The sequence below is a fragment of the Pseudochaenichthys georgianus genome, chromosome 16 (genome assembly GCF_902827115.2).
Source record: "Pseudochaenichthys georgianus chromosome 16, fPseGeo1.2, whole genome shotgun sequence".
Lineage (NCBI taxonomy): Eukaryota > Metazoa > Chordata > Actinopteri > Perciformes > Channichthyidae > Pseudochaenichthys > Pseudochaenichthys georgianus.
In genome coordinates, this window is record NC_047518.2 from 18,757,306 (window position 1) to 18,776,434 (window position 19,129).

A 19,129-nucleotide genomic window follows, 5' to 3' on the forward strand; every position below is an offset into this window, starting at 1 on the left:
TAGCGCGGCGGGCGGCTGTGCCCCAGTCTCCTCTCAGAGAAGGGAAAGGGAATCTACTTCCACCCAGCAAAAAGAAACCATAGGCGATAGATTACATGTGTTAGTTGTGAGCATGAAGGGGATTTACAGAGACGGATATTACGACGGATCTATTGAACTACGGGACGTTTTCAACAGGAGATGCGTTAAATGTGGCCGAGCGGACTTTGTTCAAGGCAAAACGATGAGGATTAGGACCGGAATTGTTTTTTGGAATCTCATCTTTTCACTGATGTTCACTTGTGTGAAAGGTATGAGCCACTGCAGCAAGCCTCTCTGTTTTCTGATGCGCTTGGTATGCTTGTTCTGTGATGTATGTGTGTGTGTGTGTGTGTGTGTGTGTGTGTGTGTGTGTGTGTGTGTGTGTGTGTGTGCGTGCGTGCGTGCGTGAGAGAAATCTAAATCTTTAACGTTCGAGACGTGCGCAAAATAGGCTACCACGGTTTACTGGAGTTTTCAGGGACGCATTTCACCGGGTTGGCGCTCAATAGATATTCGTGCGGTAGCCTACGCTTCTTCTAATAGCCTACGTGAGCTGCTTTGCTTAGTAGGCTAACAAGTGAAATGTTGAGGCACAAGTGCATGCACTGCAGATTTCCTATAGGATGTCAAGAAATTCCTGTTTATTTAGGCTAAAGCTGTCTGCCTTTTCTCTTTTCTGGGTCGAGTTTTCAAGTATGTATACGTGATTTTCTTAAGGCCAATTTCTCTCCAGAAATGTTTCTGGAACCTTTTGGGGGGGCCAAGGCAGTAAGTAGTGTGGAACCAATTTGTCGACTGGTGTTTATCGGACTTGTCAATGCAGGCAGGTGTAAGGTGGGCTTGTTAGTATTCCAGTGGCTTTTTCTCAGGGTCTGCCCATTTGAATACTCACTGTGGCTGGTGAGGTAACCCCTGATTCCATTTGATTTATTATATGCATCAGCTACATTTATCCAGACCGATGGCAATTTCAGCATCTCTGTATTTTCACTTTTTCTGATACAGTTTTCTGAAATGAAATGGGAACATGGAAATTAAATCTGTCAAAGCAGTTGTTGCTCAATTCCCTCTCTCCATTAGCATATGCTATTCCATTGTCCACTACACAGCATTCAGAGAAAAATAGATAACAATTTGTTGCTTCCTTGCAATGTCAGTAACATGTTCAGATGAAACTGAGTGTGTGTGTGTGTGTGTGTGTGTGTGTGTGTGTGTGTGTGTGTGTGTGTGTGTGTGTGTGTGTGTGTGTGTGTGTGTGTGTATTTATCTCTCTTCCTCTGTGTATCATATATTTAATGTCTCAAAAACTGTGAAATTCTCATTTCTAACTCAAATTAAAGGCAAAGAAAAAAAGGGAAAATCCAATTCCAACCGTTAAATATTTCTTTACTCAATGTGTTTGAGTGTGTGTTTAGTGTACGTGCATGTGTTTGTACATTCAGGGACATCGAGTGTATGAGCTTATGGCTGTTTATCTGTTGAATGCATATATGGCTGTCTGAGTATGGGCCCTCACAGATATCAATTTACATGCAGGTTCACCCTGTGAGCAATTCTCGTGTCTATCTATTGGGGGTGGATGAAATGTGCAGCATGCAGTAGCAGCGCCCACCAAGAATGAGCCAAGCCGAGTCGAGCAGAGTCGGGCAGAGTGCTGTTTCATCACCACCCACATTGTGGCAATGTCAAACCTCGAGGCCACTGCCAATCCTCCTAGTTCTGTTACTTATTAGGGAGCCAGCCAGCCAGGGATTGAGGAGGAATGGAGGGAGGGAGTTAAGGAGGAGGAGGAGGCCTGGGTCTTCTTCTGGAAAGGAGCAAAGGAAACAGTGACACACAGACAGGGAGCAGGAAGAACCTCAGGACAGCTGTTGTTCCTCTGCCCTGACAGGTGACACAATGTTTGCTGAAGTAAAACATATAGACATGGCCTGTGACTCACTTCTGCTGTGAATTCAATGAGGCTGTAAAAAAGCATCTATCTAACAAAGTTTGTGCAACACAGCTTTGCTAAAGAAGTTTTTTTCATAATAGATTATTTTCCACCTGGATCCATGTGCGTGGGTGGTGCACAGCTCAGAATCTCAGTTTACAAAGTTACCTCAGTCACCTGTCTGATTCTTGTCACTCAATACTTAATATAAAGGTGATATTGGTGACATTAAGCAATTTCTGTAATTAATAAAAACTGCTCTGACTAAAAATAACATGTTCTCATTGAAGCACAAAACTGAGGGCATCCACTGCATCTGTGTCACCTCATTTTCTGGGAATACATACAACTGCCTGATGCAGACACAAATCTAGGAAGATAAATTGCAGGGACTGATTTTTTTTAAAAGAGCAAAAGGCCCCGGTGAAATATGATATAAATAGTGAGCACTTAGGTGTATCTTCTCTTGAATACAACAGCTGCGCTTGCCCTTTTCTCTCTCGTGACAATCATACTGTATCCATCGATCTGACAACAATCGATCAAGTTCACAATAATAAAAGAGTCCCAAAGTCAAGGGCGCCTCATTCCTATGACACACACGTGTGTAAGCAGTGGATTACATCGTGTGATAAAGAAGAGATGTTCTCAAACTACAATTGAATAAGATCCATATTGGAGTTATGGCCCCAGCATCCTGGTTCTCCTCTTTACACTGATTATTTCACTTGGAAACTGATGACTGTGATATTATGGAATATTTTGATCTTTATATCCATTTTAAATTACACTTTGCAGATCAAAATCTACTCAATTATCCAGTTTCTTTCTTCATACGTGACAGTCCTGGCAGTGACCTGATAATGAAAAGCAGGGGACATGATCATCATGGGAAGTTAGAGGGACACCACAGGAGACGACAAACACAACACATTGGCACTGGCCTGTTTCCCGCACTGACATTAGCACATCAAATGACAGCGAACGATTGATGATAGCGAACAGATTGAAGAAAATTGGCCATCTGTTGTGTCCAACCACTTTTTTTTCATCTTGTGATTACACTATATTTCCTGCTAGCATCCATATTTTGTTCAAATGTAGCTGTTTGTTTTCCAACTCTTTGCCGGGCCGTCACTAATTGCCAGTAATCAGGTGGGTTCTGCACAGACAGTAATCTGGCCACTGAGCTCTTGATGAAGACTTTCTCTCAATGTGATTATGTAAACAGGCTGGAAAGGCTGCTGGGGCTAATCAGGATTACAATTTGTCTGTGTAATCAGGGCCGTTTCTTCCTATATGCGAACTATGCGGGGGCATAGGGCTCCCGCGGCCACTAGGGGGCCCCCAAGCTGAACGTTTTTTTTTTTTTATTCATCCAAAAAACAAAAAGAGTTTAATTCATACACACAAAGATGAACACAATTAGTAGAACTGGGAGGGCTGAAGCATAGCTTGTGGAAAGTAGCCCTCCCGTGCATCATCCTAATACAGCGGCATTATTGCGTCAAAAACGTATAGAAATGAAGGAGTACAAAGAAAACAGGAGAACAAATTAAATAAAGGTTAGGGCAGGAAAACAATAAATGCATATTTATTTATATTAGGGCTGTCAGTCGATTAAAATATTTAATCGCGATTAATCGCATGATTGTCCATAGTTAATCGCGATTAATCGCAAATTAATCGCACATTTTTTATCTGTTCAAAATGTACCTTAGAGGAATATTATTCAAGTTTTTGTGTGTGTGTGTGTGAGTGTGTGTGTGTGCTGACTTTTCGTACAATGTCCCACTGTCTGACTGCCTGCATAAAGTCAAGTGCTCGGCGCAGTTGTGGCGAAATGTCGCTCCTCTATTTTCATTTAAACAGCTCCTTATATCCGTTAGCGCAGCTAGCTAGCACCAGATGCTAACAACAACAATGCACGTAAGGTCTCTCTCTCGCTCGCTCGGGCCACACATACACACACCCTCCCAATAGCCAGTCGGTGCCTGCCGGTGAGCGTGGAAGTGTGGTCTGCCACAAGCGGGCAGCAGGAGCGGGGCTGTCAGCATCAGCTTGTAGATGGTATTTTAAACTTGATGCGCTCTGAAACTACGGGGCGGCCGAGGACAAAAAATACGTATGCGTTAATCGCGTTAAAATAATTAGTGGCGTTAATTTTTTTTTGCGTTAACTTGACAGCCCTAATTTATATATATATATATATATATATATAGGGTCATTTTCTGCACATGTCAATAGCAGTTTCAACTATCTTATTTTGGAAATTAAAACTATATATAAATATATACATAGGTACTTGGCAAATGAATAATACTAATAATAATATATGCATAATTGCATATAAACATTGTGAACACTTATTTTCAAGTGACTTTTTTTACATTCATATGTTCACGCTGTGGTTTGGAACTGCTTTTGAATGTTATTAGGCATTTTGTTATGGAAAATGTTGTGCACAATCAGTACTGTTTTAAGCTGTACTATCTCAACACATTTTAATAGATTGAGTTTTTTTAAAATATGGGAGTTGTGTGTTCATATTTACCAACACCACAGGCTATTCGTAATACTTTTTTTTGGGATGTTATTATTTTTTGTAGATTTGTTGAGTACGTGTTTCTCCATATTTCGGAGCAGTAGTAAAGGTAAGGGAGAAATAGAGTGTTATAAAGAGTATCTATTCTTCAAGAATGTTCTTAGTATGATACAAAATACCTATTGTTTTTGACAGTTTAGTCTGTACATAATTGATTATGGTGCTTCCAATTGAGTTTTTCGTCAACAAGCAGTCCTAAAAATGTACATGCACCAACTATCTCTGTATTGCAAATCCGTATAATGCAGTCATTTCTACTCAGACTTTGTATTGAATAACATGTAATTTGTTTTGGCCACATTAAAGGTGGGGTAGGTAAGTTTCAGAAACCGGCTCGAGATACACTTTTTGTTATATTCCATGGAATGCTCTTAACATCCCGATAGCAATGAATATCTTAAGTGCTTTGACAAAAAATCCATAACAAAATTTCATCTGTAGATGACATTTTGGATGGATGGCCTACCTGCCTGTCAGCCTTCCATCGGGGGCACAAACTTATCTCCTGCCCTCATTGGTCATGTGCGCGTCCGTGTGTGTTGGAGGAGGGGCTCTTTAAGGAAGTGGCAGATTTTCTCCGGTTGTGTATTTTCAAATTCTAGCGATCTCGAGCCGGTTTCTGAAACGTACCCACCCCACCTTTAAGGGATAATTTATTAACTGCAAACCAGTTACATAGTATTTTTAATTCTGCATTCACAATTTTAACAAGATCGCCAAGATTATGATGGGAGCAGAGAATTCAAAGTTCAGGTTCAGCCTCAATATATTTGGGGAGAATTCAAATGAGCCGTCTTTATTTGTAGACAGCCAAGCCCCCTCCTGTGTTCATATAATGCTTCACCGAATACAGTGTTCGGTGATGCTTACAAATCCAATGTAGGATATAAACACGACTAAACTGCAATGATAAGAAAGCTGTGGCTTGGGTTTTTTGGGGTAATAAAGTCCAAATCATCGTTGGGCTGACAGCCGGCTGACGTCTGAGGAAGATGAACAATTTTAATTAAACATTGTTGATAAAATGCTGCATCTCTTGCATTTATTGACATAGAGGAGCCTTATTGTTTACCTTTTTAATATCATTTTTTGTAATTTTCAATTGCTTGGTTTTCGTGAAATTAGCCTGTTTTCCTATTAAAATGTAACAGATTGATGTATCTCCACAGATCATCTTAAAGGCTTCGGAATCCCCCCTATTGTAGTTAAAAAAAACTGTCAACACTAGGGCCCCCAAACAGCATCTTGCATAGGGCCCCCAAAAAGCTAGAAATGGCCCTGTGTGTAATTATACACAATCTACAGGGAATTTGGGGGCATTATCCCCACTGCCCCTCAGGTTCTTGTCCTCCACAACAGTAGAAGAAGCAGAACTATGAGAAACGGTGGACAGTCTCTAGAAAAATCACATGAGTTCAGCTGGAAATGGACGGAGTGATTTACCATTTTCCAGGATACAGCAACTTGGAACAGTAACAATTTTCCTCTCGAGGTTCATGATGCCTCTTTTAGTGCTGACATCTCTCTGGATAGCCCTAGTGCTGTACCAAAGTGATACTCAGTTCACCTACTGGCCTCTCGCCCATTGCTATAGGTCTGGGCCAGGCTCTTATGTTGCTGACAGGTCCCTGTGAAGGTTGGATATAGTTTGTTGGTTCTGATTAAGTCCGTTCTTCTCAGGTATCATTTTTAATATACGCAATACTCTTGGGGGAAGGGAGATTGGCAATATCTTGTCTTCAGGAAGAAAAATAGCTCACCGTTTGTTGAGATTAAATGTAATAGGCTGAGGAGAGACTGCTTCCAGAGTCAAGGCTGCAGATTCAAGGTCCACTGTCTGCTGCATTTAAGGAGCAGGTTTCTGAGGGGATTAAACTCTGCTAACTGTCTGGAGGCACATTCCCGGATAACAATGTATGAATTTATTAAGCCTTACCCCTGCAGTAGTTGAATCCAAGTAAGAAATGTTCAATCACATTGAAGTTGGGATGTATTTGTGCAGTACTGTAGCTGTGTTTACTTAAAAGTATTCCGAGGCAACATAAATGCATTAAAGCTTTCATTTTAAGTGAGACGTATCCAATAAACCAATTTACTCCACATTATGCCTCCTTATATATTTCTTAAGTGTTACTTTAAGCACATCAATATATAGTTTATCTTATATCATTTTTGCAATAATTGAATGAAGTCTTTTATTTCCTTTATTCTTCACCTTGTAACCTGGCACCCTCGTACATTCCCTGGATCTTCCTTTGCATTGACCACTGATGCTCTTGTTTGTGTCTGTTGCTGTCATGATATGTGACAGGAGAGCAGGCAGGGGCGAAGCATGGTCCGGGAAACCAAGTGGGATGATGTGGAGGTAATTCAAATGATAGGTTTGGATGGCTGAACATACCTGTTTGATCTCAACAACGGGTAGCAATCAGTAGGGATAAACTAGCAGACATGTGGTGTGTTATGCAATGTATTCTCAGCTGTGAGAAAACCAATCAGACCTCTGCAGTGCATCCTGAACAGAGCATTGATTGACTAATGATCTCATTTTAGGGTTCCATGCTGTGTACATTGGCCTTTGGCCCTGCACTGTGGAGCTGCATTCATTAAAGTACTTATTCATCCATCTTTGTCCATTCTCAGTTCAAACTGATGCATACTGTATGCTAAATAAAAATGAGCAATGTTGGTTGACTTAAACTTGGGTTAGGGCTCAAAATGATTATTTGGTTAATCTATAGGTCAATCATTGGAAAGGGGCAACTTTTCTATAAAGGAGAAATCATTTTTTTACACATATTTCAATTCTAACTTCTCAAACATAAAGGGTCAAAGCTATCCTTTGCATTATAGTTGACTGAATGCCATATCCTTTTGGACTGTTGGTTAGAGCAAAATAAGACAGATAAGACTTTTTTTTTTTTTTTTTTTTTCGGAGACCAGTGATTATTTAATAAATTGTGAAGATATTTTCTCCGATTAATTGATAGTAAGATTGATTTTGAGTGGAGACCAGAATTGGAGTTTAACTAATAATAATACATTTTAATTTACATATCTGTATTTTATGAATGTAACAATTGGTTTATTTCTTATTTTTGTACTTGTTAACGCTCACTTATTTATGATGGTCAAGTGCCTAACAGACCCCATTGTTAGGATTAGATTTAACATGTTTTATTCATAATTTATTCATTCATTCATAAATCCTTTGGTTATTTTTCATTCACAAGCACATTTTTTCCCCCTAAGCTTTGAGCAGGTTGGCATGTTGGCATGCATGTTGGCATGCATTTTCCTAACAATTGTCGGGAGAATCTGCAGCAAACCAGTTTTTACGACATTTGTGATCTAGGTCTATGAGGTGCCTTTCTGCTGGAACACATGAATGTATACACTAGGCTGTTTAGTGGAAGAAGATGTTTACCTGGAAATGAAAAACAGTTGAGCATCGTTTCAGCCTCTGTGTTTGTCTTTAGATAGCTGGTATGTGCTTATTTCCCTTTGTCTGAGAAAGTGAAGGGTTGATGTTATTGTTTGTTTGGAAGATTGGAGGCTAGAGACAGGTGTCCTATTAGATGTGATGTTGGCTCACAGTTTTGTGTTGTACAGCAGCTCTCACAGTAGAGGCTTGGCATCAGGTGCAATATGGCTCAGTTGCACTTTGAGGAGGTATTGATGTCTGGCCATAAAATACTGTATCTGCTGGGAAGTGGCTAAAGCACCAGCAGCACGCAGACGCTGGGAAACAGAAATTACACTTGGCCATTCATACACACAACTTCTGTTATTTCCTTATGCAAGGGTGTGTGTGTTTGTGCACATACCAGCTGTGTTTCAGTGTGGCAGTGTATTTGATTTGAGCATTTCTCACCTCAGTGGATGGCAATTTAAATCCACCAAATAGAATATTTCAGAGCCCTTTCCCAAATTGCAGTGACACACTCATGAGGTAATAGTCATTCTCTAGAAAGCCTCTTTTCTGTTTCTGTTGTATGGAGCCCATTTCCCACTCATCAGGCATGCAGACAAGCATACACTGTAGTGAGGGGCTGCGATTATGCACATTCTATCAGTATGAAATGTGAAGGTGCAGCACAGCCATGCAGATAAAATCCTTCTCTTTGGGGACATCAATTTAAGATTTCTGTCTACTAAGGTTGCTGTCCCTGCTCTTGCATTGTTGTATTCCTAGTTGTGCTGATGAAAAATAATTTTCTCTTCCCTCCATATTTTATGACTCTGGCTCAGAGTACAGATCTAAGAGAAAAGCGCTTCGATTTCTAAAAACAAAATTGCCTCTAAACATAACTGCTTAAGCTGCAGCAGCTCTGATTTTGGGCAGACCCTGAAGATTCATGATGAAGGGAAGGCAGCAAATATGCAACAAAGGTTTTATTTATTTTCCCCCTTGCGCATTTCCGCGGATCAATGGTTAGTTTCAATGTTAAACACACTATAATTTTAATTTCCTCTTCTTGTTCTGCACTTTTTATAATCATTACTAAAGGGAGTGTCTATGTATAACACTGCGGGTTGTCTTTGTTACATTTACCAAGAGGTGTGGATACTTTGCAGCGAAAGATGCCTCCCAGGATGTTTGTTGACCTTTGTGTTGCCTGCAGAGGGCTCTATCTTTCCAGTCAGTGCTCTGTAACCATGGCTCACTGATGGATATCTCTATATCGGCTGACTCACCTTTAAGGTCAGGTGCAAATCAATGCAGGTTTTTTTGTACTTAAACTTTGATTGCTAGGAGTGGTGCTGTTGCCTCCCCCTGTGTTTGTGATTTGCCATCATCATGAACAATGATGAAATGCTATCCCGGAAGAAAAGGTGTCCTTGACTAAGCATTCACTACAGTCAATCCTGAGTAAATGGAGTATCAAACAGAGAGAGAAAATAATACATGCCAAAAATAAATCAAGTAGAGGAGCTTGAAAGCGCATAGCTCAGTAGGCTTGTGAATATTGGGCTTATGATTTGTTTGAAGACAGATAGCGAGACGTATGAAGCGTGAAGGCAAAACATTTCTCGTGCATAGATGTTGAAAGCACGGCTCGTATCTGTTCGGAACTCTGATATTTTGTATTTCAGTTTTGTTTAAATATTCATGAATTATTGATTTTAACAAATTGCTGTGAATATTTGTGTACAGCATGACTATTTGCATGAGGTCGTACAGTTCATTGTTTGCATTCTTTAACCTTTGCTATCGTTCGCACATAAAGGATATGCATGCAGAAGTATCTGTATGCTTTATTTTATTCCCACTTGAATTTCAGCAAATGTATCTATATGACTTGAAGAAATAGATCTAATGGCAAAAAACGCATTAAACCTCAAACAAAGATGATTCTAACTAGGCACCTAATGAAAGTGAAAGTTAACATTCAAGATTATTTGGGAATTCAATTCAATTAAAGAATCATTAATCAAGCAAAGTTGTAATACATAGGAACTTGAATTATACCATAGTGAAAGGTTCAACTTTTCAGAGAAGTAGTGTTATTGGCCATGAAACATCTCATTATTGTGCCAGATGCTTAAGACTGAAAGAAGAAGTCAACTTCTGCTTTCTTTCTTTCTTTCTTTCCTTCTTTCTTTCTTTCTTTCTTTCTTTCTTTCTTTCTTTCTTTCTTTCTTGTAAAGGCTCAGTGGAAAACACATGCTCACAGAAACTATAACACTGGGGCTATACTTATAAAGTAATATATATCCAAGTTTGATGACATTTTAGTGGTGGCTCAGGTGATGGAGACTGCCAGGGTGAGTCATATGGTGGCTCAGTGTCAGGCACTTCCTGTCTGCTTGTTGACATGTCCGTGAGCATGACAACCAACATTGTTCCAGATGGATGCGTAAAAAGTTACTTACAAATATTGTAAAAAAGTCACTACGACACTACAGCATCTCCCAAAGGCCTGATAAGAGCGCTGCAAATGACTTTCCCTGTGATTGTCAACACATTAGAATAATGTTTCAGACATATTACATAGGAAGCTCAGCCAGAACAAATAGTCCTTTGCAAGGTAATGCATCTATGGGGCTGCTTTTGGCAGATGGGCCTCATTCAGTGTTATCAACATTCTGTCTTTTAATTCGTTGATTTAACGCTGACAGGTGCCAAAGGGGGCGCTACAACATTCAGTTTTATGCCAGAACGTTGAATGCCATCAATCAGGGCACAAAAACTTTCATTTTTTAAATGACTTTGATTGCTTTAAGCACCAGGCTTTTGTTCGATTAAAAAACTGTGTTGTGTTGTTAGAAAAAAAATTATTTGACATGCACTCAACCACATCAACTGACAGTCAATAATAGACAGTCAATAAAAGACAAATACAGCAGAATAGACAGCAGATACATTCAATACAGAATATAAAGCAAATGGTGGAGGAAAAGGTCTTGGCTGTTTACTTCTTTAAGGGACACCTATGCTTTCACACAATACCTGAAAAGCAAAATGTTTCTTTCTCATTGCCTCCATATAGTAATTCCTGAAAAACAAATGTAGCCTGCAACAACATCTAGTATCAATATCCTCTATGATGCATTTTTTTCATTTTCAATCTTACTCGACATCCACAGTGTACAGCAATGTAGTTCATTACCTGGTTCATTTTGCTCAAAACCTCTGTATAAACAGGGCAAATGAAAGAGAATCACATTCAGTAGACTGGTTTCACTCCTTGCATTTGTGAGAGGCTCTTCAAGGTAAAAAAAACACAAATAAATATGCCTGTACTCACTCACACACGCAGGCTTGCATTCAATTCAGACAATTCAACCGCCTTCAGAAATATCATCAGGGTGGGAGACAACAGATATTTTCCTGTCTGTGTTTTGCTCAGAAAGCATAGCAATCAGTTATAAGCATCAAAGGTGTGGTGCTGTGAAACGGTGGTATTTGTGTGTATATCCAAAGGCAAGGGGTAAATCTAACCATTTGAGGAACAGCTGGGACCCATCTTGAGCTGTCTGTCAGCCAGCCCTGCTGAGGCACGTTTTTTTCCAGACTTGTACGTTATGATAGTGATTCATATTTCTGAACCGCATTGCCCCACTGTGCAATCACAGCATGTTGTTAATTTGGTTTCTCATCACAATTTATCGTTGGTATCGCAACGTGGCTCTAACACGGGGTCGGACCAAAACCCCAGGGAGTGCATTTTAACAATTTAACTGATGATAAAGGTCGGACAGGCATCTAAGTAGTGACAGTGGATTTCAAGGAAGACATACTTTAGGCGTGAGACTTACATGTATGCAATCATCTACAAGGAAGCACATGTTGTTGTTCTGATTTGCTTTGAAGGAATAAGATGAACGATTACAACAATGTTCTTTTTATAGATGCAGCTTTTATGGAGATGTCAGTGCTTAACATATAACAAGCTCATGATCCATATCTCACAGATTGTAAAGGGGGATTTTAATTCATAATAGATAGCTTATCTGAAAAAAACAAACGGGGGGCTATGGATATGGATGTGTGTGCGTGCGTGCGTGTGTGTGTGTGTGTGTGTGTGTGTGTGTGTGTGTGTGTGTGTGTGTGTGTGTGTGTGTGTGTGTGTGTGTGTCTGTGTTGGTTGGTTGGTTGTGGTGAGTGGAGGGAGGGTGGCTGTGAATGTAAAAGAGTAGTGAAATTAAGAAAGGGTTACATAGATGCAGAGATGCTGGAGGATGAAAGTAATACATTTATCTGTGAAGCAAAAAGAGGGAGAGAGGAAGAGAGAGGGACTGAAAAAGGAAAAATAATATTGTGCACATCTGTTCTGTCATCTTCAGGAAATCAGAACAATCAGCCTCACAGACATGGCTAAGCAGCTCACACAATCAGCCCTGCTCTGAACATAAGTCATCTAATTCCTGACAAACATTGAAATATTTAATTGCAGACGTTTTTTTTTAACTCTGGGCGATAAAAGAGAGCCTCAAATGAAAGCAGTAACACTTGACTTGCCATTTTAAGTGTCTGGGTCTAATTGCTACTGAGCCCCACGCAGGGTTTAGGGGCTTCTCTCTGTGCTCTGCTGATATTTTTTTACCAGGATTGCTTTAGCGCCTTCAACGGTTAACTCACTTCTTAAAGATGGTGTGCTAACATTGACCTTGGTAAACTCAATTCTAGTTTACTTGACGTTTGCTCATACTGTAGATATAGCAGCGATTATTTAAAACTGCAGATCCCTAGTTTTCCCATGGATGTTTTATCCGTCCGACTCACACATTCATACATTTAAGAAAAGTGCTATCAGTAATTATTCAGTATTAAAATGTAAAGGTTTATTCCAGTGATTTCATTTCCAGAAAAACTGAAAGGTCGCAATGGTTTTGGTCAGGTTCTAAAAGACTGGATCCTACATTTCCCACAATAGATCCTTCATTCCTTCAAAATATCTTCCTTTTTTTTCAAATCCAACACCCCTACTAGTCACACTAGTATTTCAGCGATAGAGCCCAAACAGAGAATACTCTGACAACAGTATCAGCTCTTTTTCAGACTTGAACTTCCACCAGAGACATTAAAGAAGCTATAGTTTCCGGCTGAGAGGCAGTCCTCGTAAAGGTTTTTTGCTGCCATTGTTACTGTTAGATATTTAGTACAATTGCATCATCCTATGGCCACGGCCAGGTTGAATTTAGTTTTAGAAAAATATTTTTATAATTAAGCTCATGAAAATGGAAGAGGTGACTCTCCAGGATAAACAATAGACTGAATTAAGCCGTGCATTAGTATTCAAATAGTGTGCTGGTATGCATTTCTGTCCTCATAATGATCTGATCCTCCAGCTTTTACTGAAGTGAATTAAGTCTAAACTGTTACTTCGGATTCAACTGCAGGTGGGCTCACTATCAGTAATGGACTATCTTTCTCAAACTTGTTTTTCAAGGCCATTTTAAAAGGCAGCGTGTGTGGGGATCATTCTGCAATGTCTTTTAGTGCTATTCATTAGCTATAACTTTTATTTGAACTGTCTTACCCATTCAAACTATGAATTGCTTTAAGTAAGAAACATAAGGAAAACATAGCTACTACTGTATATGATAATATGTGGGTGGCTCTTTTAGTGATAGCTTTGTTACAAGGAATGCAATGTGGACCAGATATCTCACAGGAAGACTCTATATTAGTTAATTTTATTCAAGAATGGGTGAAGCCTCAATGATCAAGGAACATAGAAACAGACAAAATCTAACCGAGTAAAAATAAATATACCAGTAACTTTTAGGTCAAAACACGCTGCCATACATAAGCCTACAGTTGGGTCAGTTAAGGCGAGACACCCCAGGTGAATAGGGTACTTTTTTTTTTTAAATTAAAGCTATCAGCTAGAAAGTTCTCCAGTTAATTACTTACAATGAGGCAATTGTTTTTTGTATTACAAGTTTTCTGAAATAGCATGTTTAAATATGCAAATTACCATTATCTCATTAAATATGCACATATTTTAACACATTTCAGGAATGGAAATCTGAACTTTGGATAAAGCCAGGTTCAAAATTCTTGTTTCATTTTGTAATCATATTAGTATCTAAGGTTTTTACAGAAGGGATATTGGATATCTCTTTTTATCACTCCATAAATCAGAAAATACTGTCAACAGCCCTAAAATATCCATTTTCGCCATGTTTTTAGGTATACAATGTTGTATAATTCAGGCTATGAATGATATATGAACAAACCCTTCTGTAAAAGCCTTCATAATATTAATAGGTATATAACTGGAAGGTTTGGTGTATCTACGTGCTACTGAAGTTGAAATTTGGAACTCAGAGTAGGAGAAAAAACTCATTTTGAGAAAACGACATTTAAAGATTGCAGTGAGGCGCTAGCTAAACCCTCCTGTTCTTTGGATTACAGCTTGCGCCTCGACGCACTCCGTGAAGGTATTTCATGTTCGGGGTAATTTGTTTTTTGTATAATCTTGCTTCGTGCAAGTGACAATTGTTGTCGTCTTCTCTGTGAACGTCTTTTTCGCCGTTCTTTTGCCATTTTGAGATTTCAATTTCTAGTGGAAAGCTAACCAGGAAGTGTTTTAGCACACCACGTGACGCATCTGAACGAATCACGTTGTCAGAAATTGACACCAGCCAATGAGATTTCGTTTCTTGGTTTAAGACCCCTTTGTACTTTCACGATTGGTTGCTGATACAAAGGAAATGACCATATTTGGATCCGACGAGATTGTACAGGAGAGACACAGCTTTCCAACGATATCTCTGTTGACATGGTGCACACAGCTAACTTTTGGTGAATTTAGGAGAAATCTACAGACGCACTTGAAAGCAGCAATAATGCATGTGTCAGGTTGGAGGTTGTCCATGTTGGATAATGTTGACCCTGTAGGTAGGCTATGTATCAATGCTGAAAATGTGCCCTGATTACTCTGGTCGCTCAATGGCAGTGGGAATAATTGCAATTCAGACATACCTTGGAAAGATCAACCCCTCCCCACACATACCAACCCAGTCTCATGGCATTTCGTGTTCACCAACACGATTTTTAATCTATTGATTCGTGTTCACCAACACGATTTCCCCCTTTTTTTCGTGTTGCACAGCACGATTTTAAAAGCAATGTATTTCTACTGGTAATGTGTTTCGTGCCTGCAGCACCTCTTTTTCTCCGGTCGGGTCGTGGAAGACCGGAAGCTGTGTGGTTCATAAAAACATGTTCTTACTCAATATCAAGCCACAGTTATTGCTTTTATTTTAAATCGTATAATTTCGGACTTTTGTTGCCGTCTGTGAGGAAAATAAATGGGGCTCAGAGCCTCAGGATACTGAAATCTGTATTTTTAAATCTTTGTTTCCTTCTAATTTGTTATTCTTTTCAAAATAACACACTGTTATTTACTCACCAATAACACACAATTATCCTTGCTTTTATTTATTGGTTTAATTCCATAATCTCGGGCTTTTTTGGCGTCCGTCAGGAACTGAATTTCAAAATAAAAATAATGGGAAACAGACGTAGGCCTATAAGGGACATTTCGAGCATCATTGCGATTGTCAACATTTCTGAGTTTAGGATGGCCGAAGACACTACACTACCCATAATCCCCAGCTATCGTTTAGGACTACAGTCCCCGTAAGGTTACGCAGAGCGTCAAACAGCTGTTTGTTATGGAACGAAACCACCCAGACTATCCAAAACTGGAATCGAACGCCCCCCCAGAACTACACATGCTGGCTATTGTGTTTCGCAAAATGTTCGATGGGACGTCGAACGTCGCCCACAATTAGAAGTTAGCGATTTTCACCCATTTATTAATTATATGTTTTACATTTGATAACACCAATGTGTTTAATACTAGCAACTTCTAATTGAGGGCGACGTTCGACGTCCCATAGAACATTTTGCGAAACACAATAACCAGCATGTGTAGTTCTCGGGGGGCGTTCGATTCCAGTTTTGGATAGTCTGGGTGGTTTTGTTCCATAACAAACAGCTGTTTGACGCTCTGCGTAACCTTACGGGGACTGTAGTCCTAAACGATAGCTGGGGATTATGGGTAGTGTAGTGTCTTCGGCCATCCTAAACTCAGAAATGTTGACAATCGCAATGATGCTCGAAATGTCCCTTATAGGCCTACGTCTGTTTCCGGTTATTTTTATTTTTAAATTCAGTTCCTGACGGATGCCAAAAAAGCCCGAGATTATGGAATTAAACCAATAAATAAAAGCAAGGATAATTGTGAGTGATTGGTGAGTAAATAACAGTGTGTTATTTTGAAAAGAATAACAAATTAGAAGGAAAAAAAGATTAAAAAATACAGATTTCAGTATCCTGAGGCTCTGAGCCCCATTTATTTTCCTCACAGACGGCAACAAAAGTCCGAAATTATACGATTTAGAATAAAAGCAATAATTGTGGCTTGATATTGAGTAAGAACATGTTTTTATGAACCACACAGCTTCCGGTCTTCCACGACCCGACCGGAGAAAAAGAGGTGCTGCAGGCACGAAACACATTACCAGTAGAAATACATTGCTTTTAAAATCGTGCTGTGCAACACGAAAAAAAGGGGGAAATCGTGTTGGTGAACACGAATCAATAGATTAAAAATCGTGTTGGTGAACACGAAATACCATGAGACTGGGTTGCACATACACACTTCAGTTAGAGCAGCAGCTCATCATGAGACACAACATCATAAAACCTTATGGCCGTGATATATCCTTTATCTGTAACCGGATCTGTAAGAAGGTCAGTACACTTGATCCCTGCTGCAGGAGACGGGAATTGGTCTCGGGGGCCAGTCATCTGGACAATTGGTGGAGATATTGTCAGGGACTCTGGGTCAGGACCCCTATGAGGGTAATATCCTGTAGTTACTGCGAGAAGTAAAGATTGGGGAAAATTGTACCATACAATTATCATATTTGTCCAAATAGTGGTATTTTGGGGAGTACAGTAAACAGCTGCAGGGCTTTGTCCTAAAGTAATGAAACAGCTTGACAGGAGGGGAATTCATTGTTGGTTTGTGTCAGAACATTGTGTTTGCTCAAATGTATAAAAGACGTCCATATTATCAGAAAAAAAAACTACTGTTTATCTAAAGGCAATTTCAGCTGCCAAGTGATCTGTGTCTGTATATGGCCAACACTATGCAAAACATCCTTTACCTACCGAGTGTGAAAAGCTAATTACACTAGGAGTAAATTGTAGGGGGGTAAACCATGCATCTTAATTAAGTTTGCATTTCATTAGACAAGGTGCAAGATAGCCTCAAATAAAATGGACCTTCTCTCTTGCAGTGTGTGGAATCATTGTCAGACGTTGTCAGTGTGGGTGTTGGAGTATACTTAATGTGGAAATGCGGGAAAAAAAGTTGTATTGTGTGAGAAAAGGCAAGCTGTAAATGTCTTTGCATGAGGGAGACAGATTATGTTTGTAAATGTGTTTGAGATACAGTTACTTAGCCGCGGAGCATTTGTTCATTTACATTTCTGTAACACCAAAAGGTTAGGCTGGTAATGCTTAACCTAATATGTCGAGGATATTGATTTTTCAGCAAGCTAGTGCAGCAAGGTGCAACGATATATGTTGTGTGGGCTGTGAAACAGAGTGTTAAGGGCTTGTGGCACCACATTGGAAGACCTTGCTTGTTGCTATTCTCTAAGGGCTTTCTGACCCACTGCAAAGAAGTGGGCAGTAATGATACAGCACTAGCTTTTTGTGCGATATACCATGGAAAACATCATAGTCCCACATTTCTCTTCCATAATGACAGCTGTTTTTGTTACAGCCTATTGTTTTTTTTAATTAGAAATGGAACTGAAAACATAAATGGAAACACAAAACGTGGCTCTTGTTCAGCTAACAGCATCTGCCAGCTGGAAGCATTGAGCATTTTTCAAATTATTTGTGGGAGAATTATTGCACCTGGAGTTTACAGGGTTCACACAGTTGTTACATGGAATAGCATCTGTACAGACCTATTACAAAGTTTTAAAGCCACTCTGTTTATTTATTGCTACTCGGATGTGTGCGCCATTCAATATTATACATTCTCTGTAAGGATTTCTACAATGTGCTTGTTTCCTTCCACATGTTGAAAAGCATGCATTTTATCATTACTTGGCATTTGATAATGACTGCATTTTTTTCTTTCCCCTTCCCCCCAGGTTTTATTCATACTTGTGGAGGCACTTTAAAAGGGAGGAATGGGACGATAGAAAGCCCCGGCTTTCCATATGGATATCCAAATGGAGCAAACTGTACCTGGGTGATTGTTGCTGAGGAGCGGAGCAGGATTCATATAGTTTTTCAATCTTTCGCTGTGGAGGAGGAATATGACTTTTTATCTTTGTATGACGGGCATCCACACCCGGCTAACTTCAGGACAAGGTAAGGAAGAGGCCCTGAAGGCACGCACCTTGAAGGCTGCGTTTAGTGGCATCTCTGCTGAAAGTTTCATATGAAATGTACCCATGATAAAGACTGCTCATTATTGTCAGGCACGTCAGCAGTATTGTGTGTGGAGTGTAGTCCAACTGTGGACAGTTTCTGACATGGTTTGTGCAGAAATCAAATGCCCTTCTGAACTTCAGAAACTAAGATTAGATTTTACATTTACACCATTTTTTGTTTTGGTATCAAATGATCACAGGAGTTCTTGCACACTAACTTAAACATAATATACATATAATTAAAATGTATATTATGAGCAGCAATAGAAAAAATGAGTACAGTACACAAAGTCCAGACCATGTCCTATGTGAAACACAATTTAAACAGCCCTGTGTTTATATTCAAAGCAACCCATTAACCGGAAAGTTTTAAGCCTGCCATCATTAATTTCTGAATGAGCTAGCTTAATTGGCTTTAGTTATCCACAGGTCAGCTCAGTAGCTGCACATTACATTACATGTCACTTGTTAGACGCTTTTATCCAAAGCGACTAACATACTCAATACTTTGGGCAATCGCCACAGGAGCAATTTGGGGTGAAGTGTCTTGTCCAGGGACACAACGACATGCTGACTGCAGTGGGGTTTGAACCTGTGACCCCCTGATCCGACAGTGCAACCCAATACGCCACACACCTCCCACTGCT

At 39.7% G+C, this 19,129-nt stretch overlaps 1 protein-coding gene across 1 annotated transcript in view; it reads left to right on the forward strand.

The window, feature by feature from the left end:
- The first annotated feature begins 10 nt into the window (after nucleotides 1-10).
- LOC117461335 (CUB and sushi domain-containing protein 3-like) overlaps nucleotides 11-19,129 on the forward strand; it is a 262,738-nt gene continuing 243,619 nt past the window's right edge. The window contains 2 exon segments of the mRNA XM_034103156.2: nucleotides 11-290; nucleotides 18,198-18,420. Of these exon segments, the coding sequence (XP_033959047.2) occupies nucleotides 113-290; nucleotides 18,198-18,420 (401 nt within the window). The 5' untranslated portion in view covers nucleotides 11-112.